General features: G+C 38.5%; 2 protein-coding genes across 51 annotated transcripts in view; both read left to right on the forward strand.

Annotated features, from left to right (window-relative positions):
• SOX5 (SRY-box transcription factor 5) overlaps window positions 1-13,713 on the forward strand; it is a 1,214,093-nt gene that overhangs the window by 1,072,939 nt on the left and 127,441 nt on the right. The gene's annotated exons all lie outside the window — the stretch shown is intronic.
• The window catches only part of C2CD5 (C2 calcium dependent domain containing 5), an 86,357-nt gene that overhangs the window by 4,032 nt on the left and 68,612 nt on the right, over window positions 1-13,713 (forward strand). For all 50 annotated transcript variants that reach the window (XM_083401792.1, XM_083401795.1, XM_083401769.1 and 47 more), the window contains exons 2-6: window positions 4,587-4,673; window positions 5,110-5,281; window positions 7,151-7,246; window positions 8,257-8,412; window positions 11,263-11,461. Coding sequence is in view for 42 of the 50 variants with exons in the window: in XM_083401769.1 (XP_083257895.1) it covers window positions 4,587-4,673; window positions 5,110-5,281; window positions 7,151-7,246; window positions 8,257-8,412; window positions 11,263-11,461 (710 nt within the window). In the remaining 8 variants the exon portion in view is untranslated. The remainder of the gene's footprint in view (window positions 1-4,586; window positions 4,674-5,109; window positions 5,282-7,150; window positions 7,247-8,256; window positions 8,413-11,262; window positions 11,462-13,713) is intronic.

Consider the following 13,713-nt stretch of genomic DNA (forward strand, 5'->3'; position numbering starts at 1 on the left):
CTTCTGTGTTTTTAAGACTTGTATAATCTTCAGAAATGATGATGATGATAACAGCAACAACAATTATTTATGCCCCACCTTTCCCACTGATGGGACCCAAGGCAGCTTACAGATAATAATATGAACTGATAAAAACATAGAAAAAAACAATAATTAAAAACCTATCAAACATTGATAGATTATATATATGTATACAGTTTTAATTCTATTTAAAGCATATCAAAATTTCTCCCATAAATTATTGGGACAATAATTATAGGGAGACAGTCTTGCTTCTCTAGGGAGGGAGCTCCAAAGTCTGGGAGCAGCCACCAAGAAAGCCCTCACCCATGCCCCTGCCAAGCATGCCTGGGCAGTGGGCAGTGGGACCAAGAGAAGGGCCTCCCCGAAGATCTCAAAGGTTTGTTTGGGGGAATACAGTCTTTCAGATAGCCTGGATAGATAGCTGTGTAGGACTTTATAAGGGGATAACCAGCACTTTGAATTTTGCCCAGAAACAGTCAGTGAAGCTGTTGTAGCAAAAGAGTCGTATGCTTCCTATAACCAGCCCCGGTCAACAATCTGGCTGCAGCTTTCTGAGCACCTTTCAAAGGCAGCCCTGCATAGAGCTCATTAGAGTAACCCAAACAGGATGTAACTAAGGCTTGTGTCACTGGCCAAATCAGACATCTCAAGGAACAGGTGCAGCTGGCACACTAACTGGGTGGTGCTGTGGGTTAAACCACAGAGCTTAGGACTTGCCGATCAGAAGGTCGGCGGTTCGAATCCCCGCGATGGGGTGAGCTCCCATTGCTCGGTCCGAGCTCCTGCCAACCTAGCAGCTCGAAAGCACGTTAAAGTGCAAGTAGATAAATAGGTACCGCTCCGGCGGGAAGGTAAACAGCGTTTCCGTGTGCTGCTCTGGTTTGCCAGAAGCAGCTTAGTCATGCTGGCCCCATGACCCAGAAGCTGTACGCCGGCTCCCTCGGCCAATAAAGTGAGATGAGCGCCGCAACCCCAGAGTCGGTCACGACTGGACCTAATGATCAGGGGTCCCTTTACCTTACCTTTACCTTTAATCATGGACAATGCAGAGGCAAGAGGCAAGTCTTTAGCATATGTGCCGCTGGGGTGCAAAGATCTGCCCAGCGCCCCCAAATTTAGTTGTGAGTGCCGTCATTGAGTTTGACAAGCGCCACCACTGGCACAGTGCATCTTTGGTAAATGAACGCACAAAGTCGAAAGTCCTTTAGTGAAACAGTAGGTATACATTTCGGTAATACCTAGGTATATATGTATTTTGTTTTTCTAGCTTGATCAAAATTATTTATTATTTCATAACAGGTAGGTAGTTAAGAGCGTAGGCGGCTTCAGCGGTGGGTACCTGGCATCCCCCAGAATTCAGTGCCCGGGTGCTCCACACTCCTTGCACCCCTGGGTAAAGACGGCCCTGCTGAGACCTGGGCATACAAGTAGTTTCTACATAGGTACCGCTTTTCCCCATCAGGGCATCTCTGTGATGTGCGAATTCATGTGGGTGTTAAAGACAAAGAGCCTTTGCAAAAAAGGTGATAACTAGATTTAAGTCATTTCTGTTATCCACTGTTAGTTCATTTACACTGTTTTAAAATCAGTTGCAATGTCAGTTAGAGCACATCTGGTGATAATTCAGGGCACAATTGTGAACCAAATGTGGTTTAAAGCCCATTTAAGAGCTTATTTTATGGTGGCAAAAGAAATATTTCCCACTGATATTGCAACTGCAGAATGCCATCTGGCAGTGCTGCTTAGGAAAGACAGGAGGCTGATACAGTTGGATGACTTTGATTCTTTGGAATCAAATATCACTCACTCTGATGTGCTTGAAATATGATCTGTCTTGGATAACAAGCCAGTTTCAGGAACTGTATAGGATGTCCCCTTAGCAGTTGCATGGGTGATGGATTTCACCTGAGGTTGTGAACTAAGTACTTGGGGAAGTCTGGTCAACAATTTTCTCTCCTGGCTTTCTTCTGTCCTAGCTGGTGACAGCCAGCTGAGAGGCTTTGCCTGCTCTTGTGTACAGTATTTGGTAATGAATACAACTTAACCAGAGGGTTCATTTTGGGCCACCTTGAAGGAGGCATGGTTGTTCACATTATTTAGCTGTTTATAAACTTCTATGACAATTGTAGACTGCGGAAAGTCAGCATACAAAAAAAATTATGTATGTATGTAAATAATCACATAGAAAGATATTAATTCCACTTATTTTTGTACAAAAGTGTGCTTAAAATACTGACCTTTAATCTTCCATGTTACATACTATTACTACACTGGAATGCCTCTGTTCTGTGTTCTGCTCTTCAAAATGCAGTGGGTGGAAACATTGGGAGTCAAGCCTTTTTCAATGCCTGAAAGGTCAGATACAAGTCTGATGCAGAAAACCTTGTGGCCATCTGAAAAAAACTGTGCTTGTTCTCTGAGTTGAACATGCACCTAAACTTTCCAACGTTAAGAAGACTTGTGTTGATTGTGTTCCAATTATACAAATAGGAAAAGGAAATACTGTATAATAACTAACCTTTAGTCTCTTCGAGTGAGATCCAACATTTCACCAGCAGACATAATGGGACTCCTTTCTCTTTCTCCCCAACCCCATGCCTTTCCAAACTAGTTCTGGAGATGCCTCAGCCATCTGGAGCATATTTTGGAGGAGTATGGGGAGAAAAGAATTCACATTTGTGCGAGTGGTTGTCTGCTTTGCAAGTGGGATGCCACAATTTGTTATCACTCTTTGAGGTTTTCAAAATAAATACTAATTCTTCCCTGTCCTCAGCTGTTTAAAATTAGCTATGATTCTTCTGTAGATTAAAAAAAAAAACCATGTGCAGAAAGAGCCTTTAAGCTCTGTGCCTTGCTTATCAGGCTCTGAGAAACTATTGTGAGCTCTGGAGGCCTTCATGAGATCTTGGATGGACTTGCGAGATCTTGTGCTGGCTCTGGAAGGTAAAGATACGGAAATATTGGATGTGTTTTTAAATGTTTTTGTTTTTCTTGTTGTTTGGTTGTAATGGTTTTTTGTTCTTTTTTGTTCTTTCTTGTTGTTTTTATTTTTATTTTTGATGTATTGTCTGTTAAATTTTCTATTGCTTTCCCCCCTTTTTTTCTGTAACTACTAAACTTTTAATAAATATTATTTTATTTTATTTTTTTAAAAAAGGAAGGTAAGATTGCTTGCACAGGGGTAGTTCCAGGAGGTTGCTTTGATTATACACGATTTTGACTTTACATGCCATCCCCTGGAACATCCTTCAAGATGCGATCCTACTGTATATTAATAGACTAAATAATTTCGTTGTAGCAGTTATGAAGCTTCTGACAATGTTGGCTGAGCCATAGGAATGTGATGAATGTTGATGAACATTCTATTTCCTGAGCGAATTAAGCTGTTAGCCATAGAATGTTCAAAAGCATGGGGGAAGTTAAAGGACAGTTGGCCTTTTATAGAACCTAGAGATAGGCAGAGTTCTGTGGGCAAGGTAGGGAGACTGAGAGGCAGAAAAATGAACGAGAAGCCCTTCATTCTCATGGTTGTTTGAGGGAGGAAGCCCAAGGTGTTTTAGCTAGGTAATCAAAGCTGTGTGTTTGCTTGGAAATTTTCTAATTTGGCTAATTTTCCAGACAAGCTCCTCTCAAATTTTGGGATATTGAGTCTTTTTGATTAAATATAAGTTGAATCCTAAAGATTTCAAAGTTGCATCTATTAGAAAATTACACATGTTAAATAGCTTTAGTACTCGTATTTAATCTCTCTTCTGTATGTGAATAGAAACTTTCCATCTTACACATTAGTTTACATGTGTATTGATGGAGCTGTAGTTGGGAGATGAATCCTGAAGGGACCTTCTCTACATCCCCCCCCCCAAAGAACATCTTAATTTTCTTTCTGCCTTGTTTTTCATTTTTCACAATATAATCTACAAGTGTATAAGTCCTTCACTTGCTCACATGTTCAATAATTATGTGTAGAATCTGCAAGCATGCTCACCCACAAACACTGTACAGTGAGCATATTGTTTTCACTGTCTAGCCCACTTTTCATCTCCCATATAAGCACAGACATTTTCTTTCACACCAACTCATTTTCTCTCATTCTCACTGTTCTGGCATAAACCACACACTGTTTTCTCTCATGTGCATTCAGTAATCATCTCCAGATTCTTCTGAGCCTTTGCATTGTTGTTTGCTGTCTCTTAGGAGGTATAACAGACTAACTGCTGAGGGACAGAAGTGCTAGCTGCTTACTAGCTGCATTGGAAATGAAGATATAAGGTGGTTACTATCTGGTTTGGAACTTTGAGCCAATCTAGATGTTGGGGTTGTGAACTGGCATACCAGGACAAAAATTTCCACACCCCCCCCAGCTTTATAATCTCAAAGAACTCACAGTGTTAAGTCAGGGCAATCACATTGAAATGCCCACCTTACAGACATGTAGCAATGGTCTGTCAAATGTTTGAAAGCAATTGCATGGCATTAACTTTATTTTAAAAGTGTAAGTTTTGGAAAAAGGTGGAGAACAATATTTTGCTTCAATTTGTCTTTTTTTTTGGTATATTTTTCAGGTGAAGTTTGGAAACACCACATTTAAGACAGATGTGTATCCCAAATCTCTCAATCCTCAGTGGAATTCTGAATGGTTTAAATTTGAGGTAAATTCAACAAAAAAGGTAGCTTTAGAAGCAAGTTATTAAGCTCAAAGAATGTCCATTTTCAACTAACAGCAGCTCCTCATTTTGTCCGAATCAGCACAAAATGTACTTAGTTTAATCTGGTTTGTCCAAAGAGAGAAGATCAAACTGGTTTCTGATTTTGGATTGTTTAGATAAACTGTAGCAAAAACTTAATTGCAGTTCCCATTTCAGACAGAAAAACAAACTAGTTGAAAAACAGAAGTGGATGTTTTGTAGTGGTCATCTGAACAGAACCATTTGGAATTCGTAGTTTTTGAGACCCCTACCAGTTTCATGTTAATCTTTATTGCATGCTCCACAGGGAATTTAAACTAGCAATTTTGAATCAATAAAGGTTTTGTTAATACAGATTCTGCCTTGTGAAATTTTGAAGCTCCATATTTTTATTTTCTAGGTGGATGATGAAGATCTACAAGATGAACCTCTGCAGATAACTGTTCTTGATCATGATACTTATAGTGCTAATGATGCCATTGGAAAAGTTTACATTGATATTGATCCTCTCCTCTACAGTGAAGCAGCTACAGTTATCTCTGGCTGGTTTCCAATTTATGATACGATACATGGTGAGATTTTTAACATTGTTTTAAAACATATTTTATTTGGCAAATCGTTTAGGAGCGTTGAGGTAGACTTATTGTGCCATTTAAAATACAACATAGTTTTAAGCTTTCCTGAGACATCAGTTGAGTTCTTTCAGTTTCACATGTTGTTTCAAATAAAGAAGTTGTGTTTAAAGTTAATGCCATTTTTTTCTTTTGCCATGGATCATAGCACTGGGATGACAAATCTTCCAATGCTAAATCCCTGAAAATCTGGACAAAAATAGTATTATATAATATGTGAGCAACACCTAAACAGTGCTGTGTAATAGCTGTTGTGATGCAGATTTTGGGTGATATACTTTGTTAGTAGACTCACAGAAGTCAGTGATCTAGTTAGATGTTGCTCTATGTAATTTAAGTTTGTGTGTGTGTGTGTGTGTGTGTGTGTGATGCTGTTTTTATAAACAACAGCTACAAAACCAACAATAATAAACGATTAGTACTGAAATGTCTACATTAACCTTGTGGAAAGAAATTTAATTTAAATTAATTTTAGAAACAAATCAAAGAATTCTGACCATAGTGGTCACTTCAGTTATTCTTAAAATTTACGATAATTTTAAGAATACCAAGTGTAATCTTTAAGTTACATTATGCCATCGTAATATTTTCTGAAAAACTTGCCTTAAAAAACTATTTATGGAAGGAATGCTTTTTATTTTAAGTAGACCTGTGTTATGGAATGATCTGTACTCTTTTAAAAAGGATACAGCACATGACATAGGGTCATTAAGGGTGTTCCTCAATCAGTTTCCTGATGAACTTACTGGCTTTGACTCATGTTTCAAGGGATTAGAGTTCACAGAATGGTGAAGCAATGTGCTGAAGCAGTACGTTTTACTTGACATCAGGCTTACACCATCCTTGCAGCTAGGACATAACTATGGAGGGTTTCTTGCAGCTATTTAGATCTGTTCTTGACATACTCTTCAGTTTGACACTTTTGCAGACTGTGGTTGTTTTTGTCTTCCCAAGTTGCAGGTTCCCAAGAAGTTTTAATTCACTGTAAAAGTTGCTCATACCTTTCATGTTGTATTCCATGTTGTATATCATGGCTATACTATAATATGTCCAGTGCTGAGGGCCTTCTGGTGGTTCCCTCATTGCGAGAAGCAAAGCTACAGGGAACCAGGCAGAGGGCCTTCTCGGTAGTGGCGCCCTGTGGAATGCCCTCCCATCAGGTGTCAAAGCGATAAACAACTACCTGACATTCAGAAGACATCTTAAGGCAGCCCTGTTCAGGGAAGTTTTTAATGTGTAACATTTTAGTGTATTTTTGGTTTCTGTGGAAGCCGCCCAGAGTGGCTGGGGAAACCCAGCCAGAGTGGGCGGGGTACAAATAAATTATTATTATTATTATTATTATTATTATTATTATTATTATTATTATTATTATTAGTGATGCCATAGAATAAAGAATATTCCAGTTCTATTTGGGACTGAAATACTGAATAAGAATGTTCCGTTTGCTAAGTGAATCTGCCCAGTTATTAAAATTTTCGTTAGAGGCCCTTTTATAGGTTACTTTACCTTAGTCAGGAAGGATCTGGTGACATGTGAAAGGACATTCTCTACCAGTACCTCCATTGCCCAGTCCATGTGGTGTGTTTAGTTTTCATTTGAGTACCTATTTGATTTTTAGTATTTTTGTGGCTCTGTTTTTACCATCTTTTAATAGATTATCTATCGTTTTCTGTTCTTTAATTAATTCTGAACCCCCTTGGGAGTCTTTGGGCTGACAATGGTATTCCGATATTTAAAGCAATCATGGAAGACTATTTTTCTATTGTAATACAAATTCTCACTTTCTCGCATATTTTTTACAAACAGGTATACGTGGAGAGATCAATGTGGTGGTGAAAGTAGACCTCTTCAATGATTTAAATCGTTTTAGACAGTCATCATGTGGAGTTAAATTTTTTTGCAGTAAGTCTAAAAACATAGTTGGAAAAAATTGTCTGTGAAAAATGAGATAAGTGATGTACTAAAGAAATAAAGCTTTTAAGATTTATATTCTCTAGACTGAAAATAGTCAGTGCAGAATACAAGTGCCAGAAGAGACTGCCTGTTTGTTTCCATCCCCAATTGAAAGCGAATGGATTTATACATACATACATACATACATACATAATAAGGTAAAGGGACCCCTGACCATTAGGTCCAGTCGCGGACGACTCTGGGGTTGCGGCGCTCATCTCGCTTTACTGGCCGAGGGAGCCGGCGTACAGCTTCTGGGTCATGTAGTCAGCATGACTAAGCCGCTGGTGGCGAACCAGAGCAGTGCACGGAAACACCATTTACCTTCCCTCCACAGCGGTACCTATTTATCTACTTGCACTTTTGACATGCTTTTGAACTGCTAGGTTGGTAGGAGCAGGGACTGAGCAGCGGGAGCTCACCCCGTCGCGGGGATTTGAACCGCCGACCTTCTGATTGGCAAGTCCTAGGCTCTGTGGTTTAACCCACAGCGCCACCCACGTGCCTACATGCATACATATATTTAAACCCTTAATAATTTTGGCATCCAGATAGCTGAAGGAGCCACAACTCTCACACCAGACTACTCACACTTTTGCAGTCCTTTTCCGATCCCTTACTCCGAATGCCTCCTTTGGAGGTGAGATGGGTATCAACTAGCAAGGGGGCTTTTTTTTTTGGCTGTGGTGCCCCAGCTATGGAATGCTCTTTCCAAGAGGCTTCTTGGTACCAGTGCTTTTTAAAATTTCTTTTTAGTGCTTGATGTTTTTAGCATGATTCGTCTGTAAGTTTTTATCTTTGCGTTTTATGGGTTTTTTTGCGGGGGGGGGGTGTATTTCTTTTTTAAAAAAATCCAAATAGTTTTATTATAATCTTGCCTGGAATGAGTTGTGGGAAAAGGTAGTATATAGTTGTGTTAAATAATTAAATATTTTACACTGTGCTTATGCTTTTAACAGCTACTTCTATTCCAAAGTGCTATAAAGCTGTAATCATTCATGGGTTTGTAGAAGAACTGGTGGTTAATGAAGATCCAGAATATCAGTGGATAGACCGAATCCGTACACCAAGGGCATCAAATGAGGCCAGGCAGAGGCTTATTTCATTAATGTCAGGTAATTACAATATCATTTATTGCCTTGAAAAAGACACACATTAATCTAATAAAGGCTCTGCATTTCTGTTAATTTCTGTTGAGATGTTTTGCAGATTTTATTACTGTGTTTGAAAGCCAGCTGAACATTTTATAGTTAACATTACCTGAAAGAATAGAAAAGTATCAAGTTTGTAGTTCAGGGCTTCTTCCTGAACAGTCCTTGCCACTGGAGACTCAGATGGCCATGGTGGTTAGGACAACATTCCACCAACAGCAACTGTTGTGCAAGCTGCACCAGTTACTCCGCAGAGGTAACTTGGCCACAAGCTAGTAAATGCATTAGTAATTATGTAGAGGTTATTCATATAAATCTTGGTAAATAAAATAAAACAAGTAACTTTTAGACTGGATTATTGCAATGCACTCTATTTGTAGTTGCCCTTGATTTGGTGGTATATACAGTGGCTAGGATGCTTGATGGACTATCCTACCATGCGCATATTACTTTTGTGCCAAAGGAATTGTGCTGGTTGTCTGTTTGCTGACAAACTGATTGTAACGTTTTGTTACTCTTCTTACAAAGCCCTGTACAGCTTGGGACCAGACTACTTGAGGGCCTCCTTCTGTTTAAACTAGCTCAGTCCCTGTATAAACCAGCTCATCATTGTGGGAGGCCCTTCTAGTCATGCACGTCCAGCAGAGTTGCATCACGTGACTGAAAGGAGGGCCTTCTCTGCTATGACACTCACATTGTCGAATGACCTCCACTTAGAGATATGATGCAGGTGTTTCACCAGCCAGTAAAAGCTTACATGTCACAGTTGTCAATCCTGGCTACTGATCCTTAATACCAGCTTTAAATGAACTGGATATCTGTTACATTCTTTACAAAAAAAACAAATACAGTAAACTAGTTTGTTATTTTTCTGATAAAAATGCTTTCTACATTTATTTTAAACAGATAAAAATAATTTCTCTCTTGGGTATTAGGAAGTCTACAAAAAATCATATTAATAGTAACTGGTAAACATTTCACTTGTTAACATATACAGTAACTTAATATAGCAATAATTTACAAACAGATACAGTAATTGCAACTTGGGGGTGGTGATTTCTAGTCTGTGTTGAAACTTTAGCTCACATTATACAGCAGCCACGTATCCCCTGGAAAGTTGGAATTTCAAAGGTCATTTTGAAATGTTGAACTATGTAAGCAGTCTTTACAGAATAACAGTGTAGACACTGAATGAGTGAAGATCTGCTCTTAACTGCTTAATGATTCTTTTTCATATACTTGGCCGCTGTTTCAGCCTACAGTTGTTTGTTTTGCACCGTTACTAATTATAGTAGTTCTAGCACTTAGCAAATTTTTTTTTTTTACTTTTTGAAAGTATATTATTTACAGTATTTAAAAGTTGGAAATCTGTTATGTGCTTTCTGATGGAATATTGCCTTCTTTGGAGGGGGTTGTAGTCCCTCTGAAGGACTGTGGGGATTTCTGCACCATTTCTCTACTTTTTGCTCTTCAAGCACCTCCACATGCTCTATAAATTGCTTGCTTTGTGACATGTTCAGTTGTAGTTTGGAGGAGGTGTGTGGTCACAAGCATTTAGTTTTGAAGGTTGTTTTTTAATATCCGTAACAACATGGAAAGATGATTTAAATTACATCCTGTTATACAGAAGATGTAATTCTTTTGTATAGCTAAAGTTTCAGTGTCCGTTTATTTTCAAATTTTGCATCAATCTATGAATGCTTACATAGTACATGCAAGAGCAACACAATTGGGCCTGCCACAGAAAATGATCTACAAATATATTTAAAGTCTGCTTGTAGTCTGCAGGAAAACACTTTTGGTCTCGTACTAATGATGGGTTTACAGTCTCAATGCACTTGCCTACTATTAACACTGCTCCCTAGAGATTTCTTGTTGATCAATTTTGCACATTAGAGAGCGTTTCTAAATTCTTTTCTAGGCAATGGATTTCAGCACTGCCTATCTATGTTTATTCTGAACTTAGTTTACTACTGAGTAAATGAGTATAGGAATGAAGCTGGCATAATTTATATTTATATTTAGAGAGATTACACACACACACACACAAAAACACAGTGTCCATTGTTGTTTTGTTTAGCATTAATACATCAGCTGTTGCTCCTAGAAGCTGCCAGCATGCAACAGCAGCCATACCCAGGGTCCAGCTTTGACTAGCTGTCTAAACCAGGAGAGGGTAGCCAATGGATCTCAAACCCTCAGTGAGTTAGGGGCTTCCTCTGCATGTGAAGAAAGGCTCTGGAGGATTGTGCTGTTTTAAAATAAAAGTGTAGCAAATTTGAATAATAGCTCCTATTTTATCAGTATTATAATATATTAGAAAATGGCTTGAAAAATGTTTGGCGTCTATTTTCATGGTTATAAAAAGTTTCAGCAGAGGCACTAAGGGCCACTTCACAGACTATATAGTTGTCATGAATTTAACCTGTGTACAGGAAACATGTTTGCAAATAAGCATATATCTGCATCTGTCTTATTTCTACTACAGGGATAGGGAGCCTGTGGCCCTTTAGATGTTGAAGGCTCATCAGACCTGAAGAATGAGTCCAACCACATCAGAAGGGCCATAGCTTCCCTGTAGCAGTTCTGTAGGCATCTATAAAATATTTTTATGCATCTGTAAAATTGTAACTGGTGAACCAGTCCTTAAGCCCATGTACTTCTGGAGGACAGAGCACAAAATTTTTAAAAAATGAATAAATCATGCTATCTAAATGTGACTACATTTTTCTGTTCTCATCTTTTTCTTATTATCAGACTTGCAAATATATTTTAAGTTAGTTTCTGGCTAACTGGCATATACCTCTTTTGCAGGAGAGCTGCAAAGGAAGATTGGCTTGAAGGTACTTGAAATGAGAGGGAATGCAGTTGTTGGCTATTTGCAGTGTTTTGATCTGGAGGGAGAATCTGGACTAGTAGTACGAGCCATAGGAACAGCCTGTACCTTGGATAAATTAAGTAACACATCAGCATTCTTACCCACATGTAATTCCCCATCCAAAGATATGAAGGAGTAAGTATGAGTCAGATGTTCATTGGAAAGAGATTTTCATGTTTTGTTTATATACTCATACAGTTTTGCATAATTTCATTTGTCTGCTGTGATTTCATACACGTTCCTGCCTACCAATCTTGTTGGTAATTTTTTGGAATTTAGAAATCTGAGGGGATTCAAAATGAACTGATGGTCCTATTTGACCAGATGCTGCAGAAATAAAATTTGTGTGACAAATGCCTATGCAGTCATACCATATATAATTCTAGCAGTGTTACACAAGGTGCTGCTGGTGGTGTTTGCCTCTTCTACGTTGCAGTTCAATGTGCGAGTTTTACTGGTGGTGAACCTGCATCAATGGAATGTTTTGTCTTTCAGAATCTTTTGCCATATTACAATTTCTCAACAGGCCTTCTGTTTCCTGTACTTGCAGTCTGAATGTGCATCTGCATAAGAGACAAAAGTATTACAATGTGAATATTAAATGCTATAATACCATAAGATGCTAATATGTGTTAAGCTATTTCTATCAGGTTCTTATATCTGCCTTTATTCTAAATAAGAGAGGGAAGCACCAAGTTGTCTTTGCTGCTCTTTGACCTGAAATAGTAGGCAAGCTTTCACTTCACTTATAGTTCATGGAGTTCAGTTTTTAGCATGAGCAAGTTCGTGGAGTTCAGTTTTTAGCATGAGCAAGTGAAACAAAAATAGTAGCATGCCAGCCTGAAAGCACCTTGTTTGGGAAAGCTATGTATATGCCTGGTGAAATAGCATCTAGCTACATTCACAGCATCATAAAGGCTTTTTTATGCCAGCCCTAAGAGAAGGACCAGCATATGTTTTTTCTGTGTGTGTAAATTGGGATTATGTGTGCTCTAGTTGAGATAGCTAGAATCTTGAAAACTATCCGTTATTTAGGAGCTTATTATTGAAAATAATTATTTTCATACATTGAAGTATGTGCAAATGTTAGACTCACCCTCCCGTAACTGTATATTTTTGTCAATATGCTTTGTACACAGCTGTTGCTGGGATTGCTGAACCTTAGGTTTCACACCTATCTCATAATTCTGCAGTTAAACTTGTCACATTCTGTTTCCATATCCCTCTAAGGTTGGCTCAGGTTTTATGAGCTGCTGCAGGAAGCACCACACTGACATGGTCTGTGTGAAAGCAATTGATAGCTAAATGCAGGGTATATGACCAAAGTTTGTCTGTGCGATAGCTAGTCAAGTTGCTTTTGCACTGGTAAGATAAATGCTTCCAAATCTTCATTCTGAATTAGCTTCATTCATTGTTCAGAATTGATGCTACTTTGTCATGGTTGATCAGACAATCAAAACAAAACGCTTTGTGAACTCGAATGTCACTGGCTATTTTTATTTATTTCTGTTTTAGCTAGCCATGAGACTGGTCCACAGATACTGGCTTGGCTAGCAAGCCAAGCCAGTACTTGATCTTGCAACATACATCCTTCCTCAAATCCTCTAGCATGCACAGAGGGCTTGGGGGGGAAGAGTAGAGATTTTTCCCCTTTTAGCCTTAGTATGGAGAGAAATACTGCAACCCAGAATATATTTTTCCCCTGCTGTTTCTTGCCTTTTCCAATTCTCAGCACAAGTGAGAGTTTAGAGAAGTATGGGCTACTGGGTTTTATTTTCATCAGAAAACATGAGAAACTCATATATTATGAGTAATTTGTATATACTCATCTTTTTGCTAAGAGCCATGTTTTTTTTTAAAGGAAGACATTTTTTCTTTACAAAGCTTCCCTGTAGTGGAATCATAGGTCCATAAGTAAAACCATGCAATTGCCACATTGCTTTTACACATCTAATAATCTGCTAAGAATGTTCGCCCTACATCTGTTGTCATTCCATCTTGAAAAGAAAATGGAAACTTTATTTCTCCATTCCCTGGTTGCACCTTGCATGCTAAGATTTTTATGTTTATTAGAAACAGAATTAAGCCAATCTAAAGAAATTGCATTGAATCCAGGTATTACAAGATTAGCAGGCACCCACGGGTGTTTCTTTCTTCCCAGTTAACACATTGCTACAGATACAATGTCACTTTTAACAAGGTAATGCTTAGCTGCTTTCTTAAGATTTCATCTTAACTGTTTAGAGCAGGGGTGTAAAAAAATGAGTTGGAGGGCCAACTTCTCAGTGAGTAGATCCTTGGGAACCACATCCATTTTTAAAAAATAAAAAAATGTGAATCCCAGCACAATTTGTTAAACATCTGCTGCTGAGTCCCCCCTCACACCA

Source organism: Podarcis tiliguerta (genome assembly GCF_965153285.1).
Source record: "Podarcis tiliguerta genome assembly, chromosome: 10".
NCBI lineage: Eukaryota > Metazoa > Chordata > Lepidosauria > Squamata > Lacertidae > Podarcis > Podarcis tiliguerta.